Raw genomic sequence first — 15,928 nt, forward strand, 5'->3', positions numbered from 1 at the left:
TCTGATACAATTTTTAAAGATGTGTAGTGAAGCCTGATTTGTGATTTTTTTTTTCCCCCAAAGTGGTGGGCATGTACCAGTAGCGAGAAGCGGGTCAGAGGCGGCGTCCGAAACAGACGCCATGATTGAAGATGATCGTAACGTTTGGTGCCCATAAACTACCGTTCCATAAATTACTGTTCCTAGATCATCCAACAGCCACTTTGGCGTGGCGGGGGGGGGGGCTTTAAAAAGAACCTTCTTTGTATTATTGTGTATATTGTAGCTTTATATAAAAAGGTGTTTTTATGAGCGGCGTAAACAGGTGTCTCCATGACAACCATCTTCAACATGATAGTGTGGTTCACTCGCACGATATAAATTCATAAACAAAACACTTGAATGCGTCTAAAGCTGTAAAAGAAAAGTGCGGGTAACCATGGCAACAGTGTGAAGACTTTGTGCGTCACAATCGTTCTTGAAATAGTTCCTCGGTGACGTTCCGTAGCGGCGGCGGCGGCGGTGATACCGACGCGGTTCATCAACCTCCTCTAGTTGTCTTATTGATGTGTAGATGAAAAAAACACACACGAAAAAGGTAGTGTGGGGGGGTGGGGGGGGGGGGGGTGAAAGTACATTTTGCAGACAACTTGAATGTTAAAGCTAAAGAATAAGCGTCGGAAAGCCAAATGAGCATCGTTCCGATTGTGTTGCTTTACTGTGTTTGCTGCAGGAGAACAACGGGCTACTATCTTTGTATCTCAGCTGACCGGAGTCGTGACGTTAAAAACACTTCTTAAATGCTAACTTGATGTAGCCTGGGGTGGTGTTTGCATCACATGACTCCGGCGGCGATGTCCGCTGGCATACTTAAAAGCTTTTTGCTCAAGATTACAATTGAACCTGTGTGTATGTGTGTATAAAACATATGGAATATTTATCTATTTTGCATATGACATGAATAAAGACATTGATGTTGGACAATGCCAGTCTCATGTATCTAATATGTGGCCACCAAAACATTTTGGAAAAGACAAAAAGGAGCAAAAAAGCAAAAAAATGCAGTTTGAATGTCGTATTCTTGTGTTAAATAATGCCAAAGTTCCAGATAATAAGGTTTGAAAGAAGTTTAGGATGGGTCAAAATGCTCCGTTTGAAAAGGCGTGGTAAAACCGTTCCTTTGTGACATCACAGAGGGCAGACTTCCTTATATATAAACTCTCTCCCCTCCCCTCGATGTAGAAATCTTTCTGTGCTGTGACTCCACAACGCAATACAAAGCGCCAAAAATGAGCATTGTAGCTCCCCTTTAAGAAGACTGCAAGTCAAAGATCCTCTATGTGACAGGAGTGCTGCTGTTTTTTACACTTGTTTACACAGTTGCTATTTTTTTTTTTGCAGTACTTACTGCAAAAAATATTAGTCAAAGATCCTCTATGTGACACGAGGTCACCGTTTTTTTAGCGAACTTACTGCAAAAATGCAAACACACGAGTCAAAGATCCTTTATGCGACAGGAGCCTTCGAGTGTTTTGCAGCTGATAGCAACATTACAGGCAGTGCTGCATGAAATATGCAAGCTAACATGCTAGGTTGCAGGTTTTGAAGGTACAAATACACAGCTAGCTGCTAAGAGAGTAATATATATAGCGTACATGGAGACACTTCTAGTATCTTTTTGATAATAAGCAACATGACTTATGTTTTACATCGATAGTAAAAGCAATACTTTTAGGAATACTATGTGTTTGTGTAAGATCAGTGGCATAGAAAATGGATGTTGTCGTGTTCATTGTATTCTTCAGGTAATATACGGTACTTATAGTCATACCAGCTATTAAAATAATCAAGAAATTGAGGACAAAAGGCTGCTTTCATAATTTTGTACTTGCCGAGTGTATCATCCTCTCACAAATACGCCATCTTTGCTTGCTTTTACCTGCTTTAGGAGAGCTTCTTTTCCTGGTCCGTGCACATTCGTCATTTGACCAATACCTGAATTCCTGCTTTAGGCACACCTTGCAATTCAACCTACGTTGGTGTTTCCAGCGTCAACAAAGGACATGTGGATCATTTTTTCCATCGCAGTAGAACAGACGCTTGTTACTTGTTGATATCCAAGCAGAATCTGCATTTGATCAAGTTTACTTAAGATTTGTCAGATCAATCCATATGGATGTTCTGTTGATACTCATTACATTTGGCTGAGCGATCGCCGCTTCCATTTCATAACACACCTCATACAGAAAAGAGAATTGTTGACAATTTAGTATATATTTTTAGCAAGTAAGGGTGCACATAAATGTGTTTCATGCGTCATGCATTTATTCTGTAAATTAATACCAATGATAATTTGTTTGAAAACATATTGACAATAATATATTTCAGCATCAATTTGTGAGACAATAAACATTGTTTTGTAACTCGGTTAAAGAAAATTCCAGTGATATTTTCTCATAGTTGTGCTGCCCTTAACGTGTTGTATTTTTGGCTGTTGATTTGGCGACACCTAGTGGACGCAATAAGCCACTGTATGTTCGTTGGCTGCTGTTCAACTCGAACCGTCGCCAAAAACTTATTCTTATTTGTAGTAACGGAATATCATCTATTACTCTTCTGCCTTGGACACTATATGTCTGTAAGTAACGTCCAACTTAATTTAAATCATTGTAAGGCATGAGAAATGTAATTTTACGACTGTTGTATATGTTTGCTAGTTGTGGCTAACTTGAAGATGGTAGCTATTATGCTAGCTGTACTCCTATGGATGTTTATCCTTTGTATACATAAGGCTGTATATAATGTATATGTTGGTGCTGTGTTTATGTTTCTGTACAGTTTTACAGTATTAGAAGAAGAATTACTCCAGTAAAGGACGAGCAAAGACAAACCTTGATTGTTTATTGGAGCACATTCGACTGTCAACTAGCTGCCAAGCTTAGCATCAAAGAAACGCACTGCAAGGCCAGTACTGTAGTACTTATTAGTACTTTTCTTCCGATGTTAGAAAGCTTGTCCAAGTCTCGTTCTCATGAGTTGGGTGTCTCCTGACACTCCCTGTTCAGAATGAGGCTTCACTACACATCTTATTTGTTTGCTTTTGTCTTCATATTACTGTTGGAATTCAATCATCCACTCCATTGCAAGTTGTATCGAATCAGATATTTGCATATATGCAACCTGAGGACCAATGGGCTCCCATAATAATAATAATAACAATAATAATAATAATAATACCTTACGTTACCTTATGTTACCTTACGTTACCTTAGGTTATCTTATAATACCTTATGTTACCTTGCGTTACCTTATGTTACCTTGTTACCGTAAGTTACTTTACGTTACCTTATGTACATTACCTTATGTTACCTTACGTTACCTTGCATTACCTTACATTACCTTATGTTACCTTAGGTTATCTAGGTTACTTTACATTACCTTATGTTATATTACATTACCTTATGTTACCTTAGGTTATCTTAGGTTACCTTATGTTACCTTACATTACCTTATGTTACTTTACGTTACCTGACGTACGTTACCTTATGTTACCTTACGCTACCTTGCGTTACCTTACGTTACCCTAAGTTACTTTACGTTACCTTACATAGGTTACCTTATGTTACCTTATGTTACCTTACGTTACCTTATGTTACCTTGTTACCTTAAGTTACTTTACATTACCTTATGTTACCTTATGTTACCTTGTTACCTTAAGTTACTTTACATTACCTTACGTAGGTTACCTTATGTTACCTTACGTACGTTACCTTATGTTACCTTACGCTACCTTGCGTTACCTTACGTTACCTTGTTACCTTAAGTTACTTTATGTTACCTTACGTAGGTTAACTTATGTTACCTTATGTTACCTTGCGTTACCTTGTTACCTTAAGTTACTTTACGTTACCTTACGCAGGTTAACTTATGTTACCTTGCGTTACCTTACGTTACCTTATGTTACCTTGTTACCTTAAGTTACTTTACATTACCTTACGTAGGTTACCTTATGTTACCTTATGTTACCTTATGTTACCTTACGTTACCTTGGGTTACCTTACGTTACCTTAGGTTATTTTAGGTTACCTTACATTACCTTATGTTACTTTACGTTAACTTACATTACCTTATGTTACCTTAGGTTATCTTAGGTTACCTTGGGTTACCTTATGTTACCTTATGTTACCTTAAAGGCAGAGGAGGCGGAGGAGGCCAATAAGGCCTGGACTGCTGCGGAAAGTTTGTTTTTGATCCAAACTAAATTTCAAGGCTGAATGAACGAAAAACTGGCAATACGGAATACGGAGTTATTCCAACAAGTGAAAGAAAAACTCGGGGAAGTCGGTATCACGTGATGTTGGTGTTTACGCCTCACTGAGCATGCTCCATTCATTAATCTGTTTGATTATAGCAGCGTATGTAGACCAGAGATTGGAATATTCCTTTCCATGTATACCATTGTTTTTGCAAAGAGGAAAAACTTCCTCATGTAAACGTGACGTGCACTTCTATTTCCATTTGATGAAAACGTACTCCAAGACGGGACCTTTTCTACTCCGGGCCTTAGCAAATAGCCAAACAACACGATAGATACTCACAGGGATGGTGATGCCCCCGCTTTATTCCATTTAATGTGAATGTGATTGTAGTGGGATCATTTCCAGGAAGCCAGACAGGCGGCGAGGCGGCGAGGGGGCGAGGGGGGCGAGGGCCACCATTCATCCCCGTCCTCTTCTGCATAAACACCTCCTCATTTCACTCCTACTTTGATAGTCATTAGCAGCAATCAGCAATTAGCCTGCAACATAGGCTGCTATGACTAAATACAATTAGTTATGAATAAACTCATTTATGTTAATGCTTGCTAGGTTATAACGATGAAGAGGAGCGTCATTAGTGTCTATATGCCACGTGCATATGTAAAATAGCCTCTCATGAAGCCTCTTGTGAGCTATATATTACATATTTATGTGTCTGCCCTTTATTTTATTCACGCAATATAGATCTAGTGCAAGCAGAGTGGTTCGGCGTGACGAATACGAGCATCAACGCGGCCCTCAAGGTCAGACAGTTATCTCCATGTGCAATTTGCGTGCCCACGTGAGGAGACTAACAACAACAACAACGCCATTATACAAAAACACTTTCGGCCATGTTAGCGTCACTTGCGATATTAACAAGGCGCTGGCCTTTATGCGGTACTGGATTATTATTTCAATATTACTATCACATTATTAACTGGAATGGGGCGGCCAGCAAGCCGCAGAAGAAGAAGAAGAGTCCCGCAGAAGGTGTGCTATTACAAAGTAACGCAGGTAAATATGGCAAAAACAAAAGACCACCGGGAATTGTTCAATACAAAACACTTTTTATTTTACAAACAAGTGATTTAAATACATTGATTTTATGATATGATTCTCATAAGAAGACTAGACACAATTAAAACTATAAAGACAACTTAGCTAAATAAAACAAAACCCAATACACATACACATATTAGCCTTGGCTAATTAATGCAGCTGCGTACCATGGATGCTAATGGTGCATTTGTGGGATTGCCGCCCGTAGGACTTTTGCCTTTTAAAAAGTCACCGAAAACAATAAACAAAATATAATAAACAAATAAACAATAAAGCAAAGCCACACCATTACAACTGTATTACTTAGGAACTACGCCTAATCTGTCGTATGACTTAAAAAGGTTCTCTATGCGTCAGGAAAACTTACGTTGACTGCTTTCCTGGCGAGAGGCCGTGACGTCATGACCCACGTCGACGTCACGAAGCAGAAAGTGAAGCGGAAACCTGAGCTCAAGCTAGCTGATTCAGTTTATTCGAGATATTGTGACCGTCCGCTGATGGGAGTTCTTATTAATATTTTTTTTAATCATTTAGATTGAAGTCATAATTAGCTCACGGAGGTTTCGTCATGAAAAGGACTTCCATTACGTGATGCCGCCACGCATTCAAAATGTCGACTAGTTCTCTTTGTGACTACTTTTTCAAACGATTCGACGGTAATTACTTTTAACAAGAAGTTTTAAGATCAAATAACGAGAAGATTAAATAACATTTTAACAAGAAGCTGGGAGTATCCGCCCGCGCGGCACGCCCCCTTACAAACGCGAACACCATAATTACTGTATGACGTTGCGTTTGAGGCGACCGGGGAGTCGTAAATATCATGTGCAGCTTAAAACGTTATAGCATAGCATTGTGAATATTGATTGCCTGTGTTTGTAATCTCTTATGATCAATGAAATATAATACAAATACAATGTGAAGCTCTCCAAAAAGATGAGGCCCTAACGAAGATGCGTTAGGGTAGCGCGGCCCAGTGCATGTTTACCTTCTTCATCCTCATCATCCTCTCCACCGAGACTTGGAGCTTCGAGCCTCAAGTAGACAAGCAGGATGTGTTTGCAGGAAAAGCCTGTCCCGCCTTCCTGACCTTCTTCAACATGGCCTACATGGCTGGGGCCACGGTGGAGCTGCCCTGCCACTGCAAACCCCACGAGGTGAGTCCATTCGCACCCGCCGCATAAATAAAGCGTAAAAAGAAGCTCCCTCTCATCCAGGCTGCTCGTCTTCCTCCACAAATTGAAACTTGTGTTCCAGGTTCAGTCCGTGGTATGGTTCTTCAGGAAGCACGGGTCCAACTCTGAGGAGACCAGAGCCCTGACCGATCACCATGGCAACAAGCTGCTGGACTCCAGCCGAATCCCCCACGGCGGCGACCTGCGGAGTCGCTTCTTCATCCGTCTCTTCAGCCTGCTGATCTTCCGAGCCGGCGTGGACGACTCGGGCATCTACATCTGCGGCTCGGCTCGTGGCGACTACTTCTACGCCTACGACCTCGACATCCAGGAGGTGCAGGATCTGGGGTGAGGTGTCAATGGTCAAAAAACATGGTAACTAAAAACTGCAGCCAAAGGCATACTTAGAGGCAAGGCACAAAGTTCAAGCGTTTTCAGCGGGCTAAACAAGGTAGCAGAATAAAAAACGCCGTGGCATCAACCGACAGGCTCGTACTCACGACACGAAGATTAAAAGCCGCAAAACGAGCGGACGAGCGAGGGTGCATACGCGTGGCGGAAGACCAGCAGCTGGTGGGGCTTAAGTAGCCCAAGGGGATAATTAGCTAGAGCGACAACACAATCATGACAGGAACCTGTGGCATCGTGCACCTTAGCAGGCGTGATCGGGGTCACACTGAAAAAAAGTTTGTTTGGAGTTTAAGAGTCATTTAAGTAACATAACCTTAATAGAGAATTTTTTTTTTAATCCTATTGACCGAAATTTTTGTTTATTATTATTATTATGAAATGTTACTACTATATTAATATTTTTTAAATTAGTAACATTTAAAAATTTTTTATTTGTATTATAACTGTATTACTTTTTCATTTTCTATTGCTATTATTACGGTATTTATATATTCATTCATTCATTTTCCACCGCTTATCCACGCGAGGGTCGCAAGGGGGGTGCTGGAGTCTATCCCAGCTGTCTTGGGGCAAAAGGCGGGGTACACCCAGTCCAGGGTGTTCATACGTAATCCCTAATCCAATGAATCCAGCCTCGAATGCTACCTTTAGGATCAATCATCAATATTCATTTTCATTCTTTTTATTTATTTTTTTAAGAGAATTTTTTATTTTTATTTTGCAAGAATAACATTGTAGTATTATGAGGGAAAATAACAATTTTAATAGCTTTAATTTGAACTAAATAGAAACAAAACGATGAATAACGTTGTCATTTTCAGGAAATTGTGTTGCAGAAAAAGCTCTAATAATAAAGTGAAGTTGAATAAATTCAAAATATTATGGGAATACAGTCATAACAACAAGAAGAAAATTAACATGAAGAAAGTTTATTCATATAAAAAGAAAAATCAGCAGAATCGGGGAAAAAACGTTTTTTTGAAAAACTTGAAAAACAAATATGACAAATAATGTTATTTTGGTAGCACAGAGTTGAAATATTTCAGAAAATATTATAGAAAATATTCCAAAAGTTGTATGATAAGAAACTACAGTAAACCTCGGATATATCGGATTCAATTGTTCCCACTGGTTTTGTCCGATATAAGCGAAATCCGTTATATGCGTATACCGGAAAATGTCCGTTTTACGCATATATGGGATTTATATCCGGTATATGCGTAAATGGGATTTTATCCGTTATAAAAAGGCACTTCCTTGACTATGTTTCCAATGTACCTGGACGCGCAGGCAACGCTGCAAATGACGTCGTATAGCGGCCTGTCACGATTCGGCGAATCGGAGCGCCACGATGCGGCCATCCGATATATGCGAGGGAAATTTAATGGAAATGCATTGGAACGGGACCGGAGATTTTGTCCGAAATAGGCGAAATCCGTTATAAAAAATCCGATATATGCAATGAATTTTTATTGGAAATGCATTACAGAAAAATCGCTTCTTTTTTATCTGTCCGTTGTGAGTGAATTTCCGATATATCCGAGTCCGATATATCCGAGGTTTACTGTAGTAAAAAAAAAAAAATACAGTTGTAATTTTTTAAAACTAGCTTGGGGAAAAAGTTATTATATTCTGGGAATAACGTCAAAATATGGGAATAAAGTTTTGTGAAAAGAAAATGTGCAAAGTAGAAATATTTTGGATAATTAAAATAATGAAATTATTTTTTGTTCTTATTTTATTATTATTGTTTTATATTTTTAAAAAAGAGTGAAGTTGATATTAATAATACAACCAGCAATACTGGAGGCCATAAAAGTGGCATCACATGGTGCAAAAAGGTGTGCTCAGAAAGCATGGATTTGCATCATGGATATTAATATTTATGAATATTGTTTTACCACACCCATCAGTGACCCCGCCTCACTCGCAGGTTCGCTCCTGAAAGTAAGACGGTCCGCATGTCAGACGGACGAGGACCAAGAACCGGTCAGCTGCTCTACCGAGTCTTCACCGCCTTCCGTCCGTGGTCGCGCTGCGACCGCTGCGGCGTGCCCGGCGAGCAGGTCCGCGTGGGACTCTGCTACGTCCACTCCCGCTTCCTGCACGTGCGCTACCGGCAAGCCAACGCCACTGTGGCGTCCTGCGGGTCGGGGGCGGTACCTGAGGCTTTCGGGCGTCTGAAGCGTAGAAGACACGGAGCCAGATTGGAGGTCCGGAGCTGCCATGTGACTTGTCCACGTGAAGAAACTCCTCCATTTTCCGAGTCGGGCAAGTTCATGGTGTTTTCGGGGGGCAGGTAGATGCGCAAACACGACACGATGAAAACATGGTGGAAGGAAATGTGCTACTTACTCCTCTCCGCAGTACTACACAGACCGAGATGCAGGTCTCCTACCTGAACCACCCGGCTGACCACATTCTGACCCTCGGCTGTCCTGACGCCAAGCCGGGCATGGCGGTGGCGTGGGACAGAGGATCCGAGCCGGTTTACCGGTTGCAGAGCTCCACTAATTCAAGAATTCACATCGACGCTGGACATCATCTGGTCTTCACGCCTGCCACGTATCAGGACTCGGGTTTGTTTGGTTTTCTACCGCGGGGGTGCTGGAGCCCACCCCAGTTGGGCACATATAGACAACCATTAAATGAGGTGCTGACTCTGATGTCTTCGTAGCCGTCTACCACTGCTGGCTTCAGGGGCGCCGGGTGGCTGAGATACACCTGCTGGTCTACGCCACTTTGGGGAGGAGCCAGTCCATCACGTCCAATGCCGACTTTTGGGCCGCCATGAGGCTGGTTTTCCGATGCTACGCCATCATGACGGCTGTGTTCTGCCTGCTGCTCATCGTCAGAGTGGGCGTGAGACTGCGGCGGGACCGGCACACGGACTGAACTCAGGTGAAGAGGTTCATCTCAGGTGTCGACTCTCACTTTGTCACGCGGGTTCCGTTGATGACGGCGAAGGAGCCAACATCCCAACAACGCGTCTTTTTCGCTGCTCATTGATGCGAGGCGTGTTTGTTTCCTGCTGTGTCTTGGCAATTTGCATGTAAATGCAGCACGCCGATGACTAATCCAGGACTCGTGCTTATTTATGAGGCTCGTGCTCTTTCAATCAAAATCGTTCTCAATTGATCCAAATTGAAACTTCTTTGTGCTCGCAATTGCAAAGAAGGATGACACGGGCCGAGCAAACAGCTCGTTGCACGCGTACAATAGCTGGTGATTGCTTCATGATGCGTTCGTGTGCGGTCACGTGGCACGTCTTTATCGGTAATTGGAAACGAACCAGACAGTTTTAGAGTATTGATTGGAGAAAGGCGCGGCAAAGCACCGTCAAGTCACACACACACATCGGGAAACATCCTGATTGGTTGCACGGCATCCATAGATTTAACATTCAGGAACAGTCCCATGGATTGATTGCGCCTTTTGTGTGTTATTTTACAACCCAGAAGTTAAAAAGAAGTGACTTAAAACATTGCCCTTACACTTTTAAAAGCTTTTATGATGGCCACGGTTTGACTCTGGAACAGACTATTTCTATTTACATACTTACTAACAGTGGTTTACCTTATTTTGACACTTGTATGGTAGTTAAGAATGCTAAAAAAAAGTGACTTAAAACATTGCCCTTACACTTTTAAAAGCTTTTATGATGGCCACGGTTTGACTCTGGAACAGACTATTTCTATTTACATACTCATTAACAGTGGTTTAACTTATTTTGACACTTGTATGGTAGTTAAGAATGCTAAAAAAATGACTTAAAACATTGTCCTTACACTTTTAAAAGCTTTTATGATAGCCACGGTTTGACTCTGGAACAGACTATTTCTCTTTACATTCTTATTAACTGTGGTTTAACTTATTTTGACACTTGTATGGTAGTTAAGAATGCTAAAAAGTGACTTAAAACATTGTCCTTACACTTTTAAAAGCTTTTATGATAGCCACGGTTTGACTCTGGAACAGACTATTTCTATTTACATTCTTATTAACAGTGGTTTACCTTATTTTGACACTTGTATGGTAGTTAAAATGTTTAAAAGTGACATAAAACATTGGATAAGCTTTTATGATGGCCACGGTTTGACCCCGGAACAGACTATTTTATTGACATGATTTCCTATGGGAAAAGTCTCTTCCGGCATCAGCCTGTGTTAATGATTCCGTGCCGCCACACAATGGAATTACCATGATAATGACCTGATTTCTTTCCAAGCAAAGCGCCAACCGAGGAGAGCGTTTTGATATCTCGGCGACATCTTGGGCACGGTGGTTAAGCGTGACGCGGCGTCGCCGGGGCCAATGTCACGGCCATGTTTAAATTCAGCACGCGTCACGCTGCAGCAAGGTCGTCTGCAAAGACACTATGCGGCTCTCCAAAACTGCCTGCTCGATACCCGCCGGCCCCCCACACATTCGGTATACGACATGTCACGGCTCTGTATGACAAATAAAACATCACATGCACGTTTGATTGGCACCGTCAGAGTGGTATCGATTGATTGCTTACATTAGCGACACCATCCATCGCAGGGGGCGGCTGCCTCAGTCTGGAAGCCCAGACTTCCTGGTCTGTGGCTCCCCTAGGGTGGGGACACGCAAGGCATGAAAGCAACTCATCAGAAACCAATTAGCAGTGGCTTTGTCTGCATGCTGACTTGTTGCTAGGCAGATGCGTTCGATGGCGCTAACAGAGGCCGCTAACTTGTCGTGATTTTGTCAGAGACGCACAGATGGTTACTTTGTTTACCTGACTGAACGGACAGATGGGTACCCGTCTGTTTTTCCCTCTTTCGGCATTTTGCGACCGTCCACTTGTCCGTCCTTCACGCCGTACCGTACTCCCAAGTCTGGAGGTGTGAAGATCAGATTAAGATGTTCCAATATGGCCGCGCTTGTCAAATGCCCCCATGTTTGTATACGCCTCTCAGAGAAACACAATGCGCGACCTGTTTGACAGGAGGAAATACTGATGTGGGATAAAAACAACACAAGGCGTCCATCCTTCCTTTCATTTTGTGTAAGTCGCTGTAATCGTTATGAAAGTCAGAGACCCCTGATGTGTCGTTCAAACGGCTCTGAAACACCGGAAACGCTGGCAAAAATGGTGATACCCTTTTATGACGGGGGTGTCCTCAAATTATTATTATTATTAAATATATAAAACTACATCTCAGCTTTGTCATACAGGTGAAAAGGTGCATTATTTATTTCACCTTTGCCCTTTTTACCCCATTTTTACTTTACAAATATGTCTATTTATTCACATAATATTATCACTTTATTCACATAATATTATGACTTTATTCACATAATATTTGGACTTTATTCCCATAATATTTTGAGGTCATTCCCATAATATTATGACTTTATTCCCTTAATATTATGACTTTATTCCCAAACTATTTGGACTTTATTCCCATAATATTTGGAGGTAATTCCCATAATATTATGACTTTATTCCCATAATATTATGACTTTATTCCCAAACTATTTGGACTTTATTCCCATAATATTTGGAGGTAATTCCCATAATATTATGACTTTATTCCCATAATATTTGGAGGTAATTCCCATAATATTAGGACTTTATTCCCATAATATTAGGACTTTATTCCCATAATATTAGGACTTTATTCCCATAATATTTGTAGGTCATTCCCATAATATTATGACTTTATTGCCATAATATTTGGATTTTATTCCCATAATATTTGGACTTTATTCCCATACTATTTGGACTTTATTCCCATAATATTATGACTTTATTGCCATAATATTTGGATTTTATTCCCATAATATTAGGACTTTATTCCCATAATATTTGGAGGTCATTCCCATAATATTAGGACTTTATTTCCATGCTATTTGGACTTTATTCCCATACTATTTGGACTTTATTCCCATAATATTATGACTTTATTTCCATACTATTTGGACTTTATTCCCATCATATTATGACTTTATTCCCATAATATTTGGACTTTATTCCCATAATATTAGGACTTTATTCCCATAATATTCGGAGGTTATTCCCATAATATTATGACTTTATTCCCATAATATTGGGACTTTATTCCCATAATATTTGTGGAGGTCATTCCCATAATATTAGGACTTTATTCCCATAATATTTGGAGGTCATTCCCATAATATTAGGACTTTATTCCCATAATATTAGGACTTTATTCCCATAATATTTGTGGAGTTCATTCCCATAATATTAGGACTTTATCCCATAATATTTGGAGGTCATTCCCATAATATTATGACTTTATTCCCATAATATTTTGACTTTATTCCCATTATATTATGAGGTAATTCCCATAATATTATGACTTTATTCCCATAATATTTGGACTTGATTTCTGTTAAATATTGTTGACCTTCCATTTGGGGTTTTTTTTGTTTGAGCCTTACTTTGAACACCCTTCCTTTATAATCACCAATTTGCATCTTTGGTGCCCCTGTGTGGCAACAGCTGGAATTACATAGCACTAACAGGAGTCTTCTCTATTTGGGCTTTTCCCTCCAGGGGTCACCACAGCAAACCAATGTCCTCCATCCAAACCTGTCTTTTACACCAACTACCCTCATGTCCTCCTTCACTACATCCATAAAGCTCCTCTTTGGCCTCCTACCTGGCAGCGTCCTTCTACCAATATATTGACTATCTCTCCTCTGGACATGTCCCAACCATCTCAGTCTGGCCTAAAGGACTTTATCTTCAAGGCCTCTAACATGGAATGGCCCTCTGATGTACTCCTTCCTGATCCTATCCATCCTGGTCACTCCCAATGAGAACCTCAGCATCCTCATCTCTGCTACCTCCAGTTCTGCTTCCTGTCACTACACCAAACAACATGGCTGCTCTCACCTTTCCTTTCATTTTAGCTGAAACTCTTCTATCACACATCACGCCTGACACTTTTCTTCACCCGTTCTATCCTGCCTGCACACGCTTCTTCACCTCCTTTTCACAATCTCCATTCTTCTGGACTACTTCAAATTCTCCACCTTCTGTATCTCTCCTTCCTGTAACCTCACTCTTCCACTCGGGTCCCTCTCATTCCCACACATATACTCCGTCTTGCTGCGGCTAATCTTCATTCCTCACCTTTCCAGGGCAAACCTCCACTCTTCTAGCATCTCCTCCACCTGTTCCCTACTCTCACTACAACTTCATACTTCTTCATACAACTTCATACTACTCCTCTACATACTTCTCTGTCACTCCAGACTTCCTCATACAATACCACAGTTCCTCTCTAGGCACCCTGGGCTTTCTCCAGATCTCCAAAGACACAATGCAGCTCCCTCCAACCTTCTCTGTACTTCTCTCTGAACATTCTTCAAGCAAATACTGCATCTGTAGTACTCTTTGTTGGCATGAAACCATCCTGCTGCTCCCAGATGCTTAGTCTACTAGTCTTTCCATAACTTCATGGTATGGCTCATTAGCTTTAGACCTCTGGAGTTGTTGCCTCAGCTCTGCACATCACCCTCGTTCTTCAAAATGGCCACCAACACACTTCTCCTCCATTCCTGAGATGAGAGGAGAGTAAGGGAGGTAATGTTTCTAAGTGGAAGTCATGTCATATAAAAGCTACTTACAGCCAGAACACCATTGCCGCCATCGGCTTGGTGTATGGCGCCCCCACATGGTGGTTATGTGCTACACACGCTGCACTGAAGTAAACAAACACAACACTACAATATATATACACTATATATATTATTGAATGATTGAAAAAATGTCAGCTTATTTTTCTCCAGTAACAACAGAGCCTTTCATTTCATTTGTAAGATAAATCACCCAATTTATGTGCTTGATGAATTTACAAATACAAGAAAAAAACATTTGTAGTCATTTTATTTGAATAAAAGATACAGAAAAATACAAAAATTATAAATACAATTAAGAAACTGTGCATATTTTTAGCTTAAAATAAGGATGCTGAAACATAAAATGGCTACATTTATTTATTCATTCATTCATTTTCTACCCTGGACTGGTGGCCAGCCAATCACAGGGCACATATAGACAAACAACCATTCACACTCACATTCATACCTATGGACAATTTGGAGTCGCTAATTAGCCTAGCATGTTTTTTGGAATGTGGGAGGAAACCGGAGTACCTGGAGAAAATCTTATTATTATGCCCACTGCATTTTGTAATAGGAGTGTAAAGGTAACTATAGGGGTGTTACGTCATGTCTAAAAGACTCTAAGACTTTTTTAATAGCGTATCCACAAGTTTGTAAACAGGTTTTCTATGTCTTATATATACATTTTTTATTATGTTTACTATATTGGGTAAATGGGCATGTTAAAGTGACTATAGGGGTGTTATTTTATATCTGAAGGACTCTAATGTTTAAAAAAATCTTATTCAGAAGGTCGTAAATATGCTTTCTATGTCTTATTTTCTCTTATTATGTCAACTACAATTGGTAATATTAGTGTAAACATGACTATAGGGGTGTTACTTCATATGAAGAGGGCTCCGATAATATTAAAATCTTATTTAGAAGGTCCTAATCAGGTTTGTTACATCTTGTATGTTATTATTATGTGTTCTATATTGGGTAAATGGAAGTGTAAAGTTGACTATAGGGGTGTTATTTCACGTCTGGAGAGCTCTGATAATGTTAAGAACTGTATTTAGAGGGTCGGAAACGTTGTTTTATGCCGTATATGTGAAATGAAATCATGTCCTTCTTTGGCAGGAGGTCCGATGCGTACCGCACTGCAGACAGCGTCCATAAACGTCTTTTTTTCGTCCTTTTTTTTCGTTTTTTGACAGATAAAACGTGCGTCAAGCATGCCAAAGACAGGAAGCCTTTTTGCCTTCACCGTGAGGAGGTTGTGACAGTCGGACTGATCTCTTGCTGCTGTTTTCTGTTTCTATGTCAAGATATATTTGCTTTATTTATGCTAACTCAACATAACATCTCGTTTTGTTGCTTGTTTGTGTTTTTAAATAT

General features: G+C 40.4%; 1 protein-coding gene across 4 annotated transcripts; it reads left to right on the forward strand.

Annotated features, from left to right (window-relative positions):
- Window positions 1-2,487: 2,487 nt before the first annotated feature.
- LOC131104500 (Ig-like V-type domain-containing protein FAM187A) lies at window positions 2,488-15,885 on the forward strand. 4 transcript variants are annotated; one of them, XM_058051763.1, is made up of 8 exons: window positions 2,488-2,617; window positions 2,818-5,041; window positions 6,405-6,496; window positions 6,597-6,862; window positions 8,859-9,224; window positions 9,293-9,504; window positions 9,603-9,826; window positions 15,671-15,813. In XM_058051763.1, the coding sequence occupies exons 2-7, from the start codon at window positions 4,948-4,950 to the stop codon at window positions 9,818-9,820; spliced, it is 1,248 nt and encodes a 415-aa protein (XP_057907746.1). In that variant the 5' UTR covers window positions 2,488-2,617; window positions 2,818-4,947; the 3' UTR covers window positions 9,821-9,826; window positions 15,671-15,813. The 4 variants fall into 4 exon arrangements, with proteins under 4 accessions (XP_057907746.1, XP_057907747.1, XP_057907749.1 ...); XM_058051764.1 differs by lacking the exon at window positions 15,671-15,813 and adding an exon at window positions 13,473-13,981; XM_058051766.1 differs by having other exon boundaries at window positions 2,818-6,496; window positions 15,671-15,885.
- The last annotated feature ends 43 nt before the right edge of the window (window positions 15,886-15,928 follow it).

This window comes from Doryrhamphus excisus, chromosome 16 (genome assembly GCF_030265055.1).
Source record: "Doryrhamphus excisus isolate RoL2022-K1 chromosome 16, RoL_Dexc_1.0, whole genome shotgun sequence".
NCBI classification, from domain to species: Eukaryota; Metazoa; Chordata; class Actinopteri; order Syngnathiformes; family Syngnathidae; genus Doryrhamphus; species Doryrhamphus excisus.